General features: G+C 40.6%; 1 protein-coding gene across 1 annotated transcript in view; it reads left to right on the top strand.

Moving 5' to 3' along the window:
- ints15 (integrator complex subunit 15) overlaps positions 1–1,736 on the top strand; it is a 6,342-nt gene that overhangs the window by 1,609 nt on the left and 2,997 nt on the right. The window contains exons 2-4 of the mRNA XM_025052426.1: positions 384–583; positions 671–892; positions 1,409–1,588. Coding sequence (XP_024908194.1) covers positions 389–583; positions 671–892; positions 1,409–1,588 — 597 coding nt within the window. The 5' untranslated portion in view covers positions 384–388. The remainder of the gene's footprint in view (positions 1–383; positions 584–670; positions 893–1,408; positions 1,589–1,736) is intronic.

Raw genomic sequence — 1,736 nt, forward strand, 5'->3', positions numbered from 1 at the left:
AATTAGCCATACTGGAATTTACTTTTGTCTTTTTTTGCCCTTTAACAATTCGGAGCAGCAAATGTTGCTGGTATTTTAATTGCGTTTTTCTCTATGTGGAATATAATTGGGATATAGAATATAATTTTGGCCGTCATAAACCTCTTTTTCGCGTAATTGCAAAATACCTTTTTCATTGTCAACATACACAAATGACTATATTGTATTTCTTTTTAATTTTAAATTGTGATACTAAGATGATTGAATGGTTATTCAGATGCTATCGAAAGTATTTAGACGAGTAATATATATATTTTTAAGTATTCAAACAGTCAGAATTCACATAATCAATTGACTGTGTGATTAATCTGTCTCTGACCCCTTTTGTGTAATTGTCTGTTAAGGGCTAATGGGGGACATCCGTCAGTCGTTGTTGCCTCGGGATGTGCTGAGTGCAGCCAAGGAGCTGTTGTACCACCTGGACATCTACATCTGCAACATGGTGCAGTCTGGGAGGCAGCCTCCTCAGGTCGACTCCAAAACATTGGAGTTAGTGGAGGAGTTCATTCTGCATGCACCGAAAGACAGAAACACCCCCGGCAAGGTAAAGGAAAAAGCTTGACACGCATGAGCACAAATACACACAGATACACAACAAAGGTGGAAAATGACTACTTTTCCTTTCTTACAGAGAATGAGTGCTCTCCAAGAGCTTCAGCTTCTGGAAATCATGTGTAGCTGCTTCCAGGAGCAGAGTCGCGACAGCGTCCGTCTGCTCATGTTCTCCGCACTCTTCAGCCTCCAGGGCAACCAGGCAGATGAAAACCGCATGATGTTGTTGGGCAAGTTGGTCTCCATGGCTGTGGCTGTGGGCAGAATTCCCATCTTGGAATGTGCTGCAACCTGGCTACAGGTGAGGATCGAAACGTCTGTGCGCTTTTTCAGTTGTGACATAGGATCTAGAGTTGTGCTCTCGAAAAATGTATGATTTCTTGTCTATTTTTCAGAGCACATAAATGATAACAAAACTTTTCTTTCATTTGTGGTTGAGGGTTTAGTGAAGCCATTTATTATTGAAAACATATCAAAACATGTTTTTGCAGTTGAATATTATTCATGCAAGTTACAGATATTGTACATTACTCTGTGTAATTAAAAAAAACAATTTAATTTATCAGGTTAAGAAACTCAGCCGCACTTTATCGAATGCTTTTAAAGCTTCCTCAGGCCATACAAAATGACTTGACAGCCCACATTTGGCCCCCGGCCCTTGAGTTTGACATATGTGCCCTAGGTCTTAAAAATTCAGAATAGAACAATTTCAAAATACTTTCATAATACTCCCAACTGAAAGTGGGTTACTGTCCAATCTGGAATTCTGATATTAGGAATGTGTGTCTAACGATAGAAACGTGCTTGTGGTCCGCAGAGAACGCACCGTGTCTTCTGCGTACGTCTGGCGCAGGTGCTGGTGGATGACTACTGCAGTATGGTGCCAGGCTCAATCCCCACACTGCAAAATATCAACGTTGCGAGTCCACGATTTTGCTGCCAGTTCATCACAGCTGTCACCACTCTGTATGACTACACATCAGGTACTTTTGCTTTATGACACAAATAAGAGTACAGTGTACGTCCACACCTGCAAGTGAGTAAATTGTTGGTCATGTGTGATAGATGGAGTGTTCGTGTGAACTAAGATAAATGACATGTAAAAGTCATCCATAAAGGCTAAAATGCTTTTTATCATTTTCTAC

The sequence above is a fragment of the Cynoglossus semilaevis genome, chromosome 20 (assembly GCF_000523025.1).
Source record: "Cynoglossus semilaevis isolate Cse_v1.0 chromosome 20, Cse_v1.0, whole genome shotgun sequence".
Taxonomy (NCBI): Eukaryota; Metazoa; Chordata; class Actinopteri; order Pleuronectiformes; family Cynoglossidae; genus Cynoglossus; species Cynoglossus semilaevis.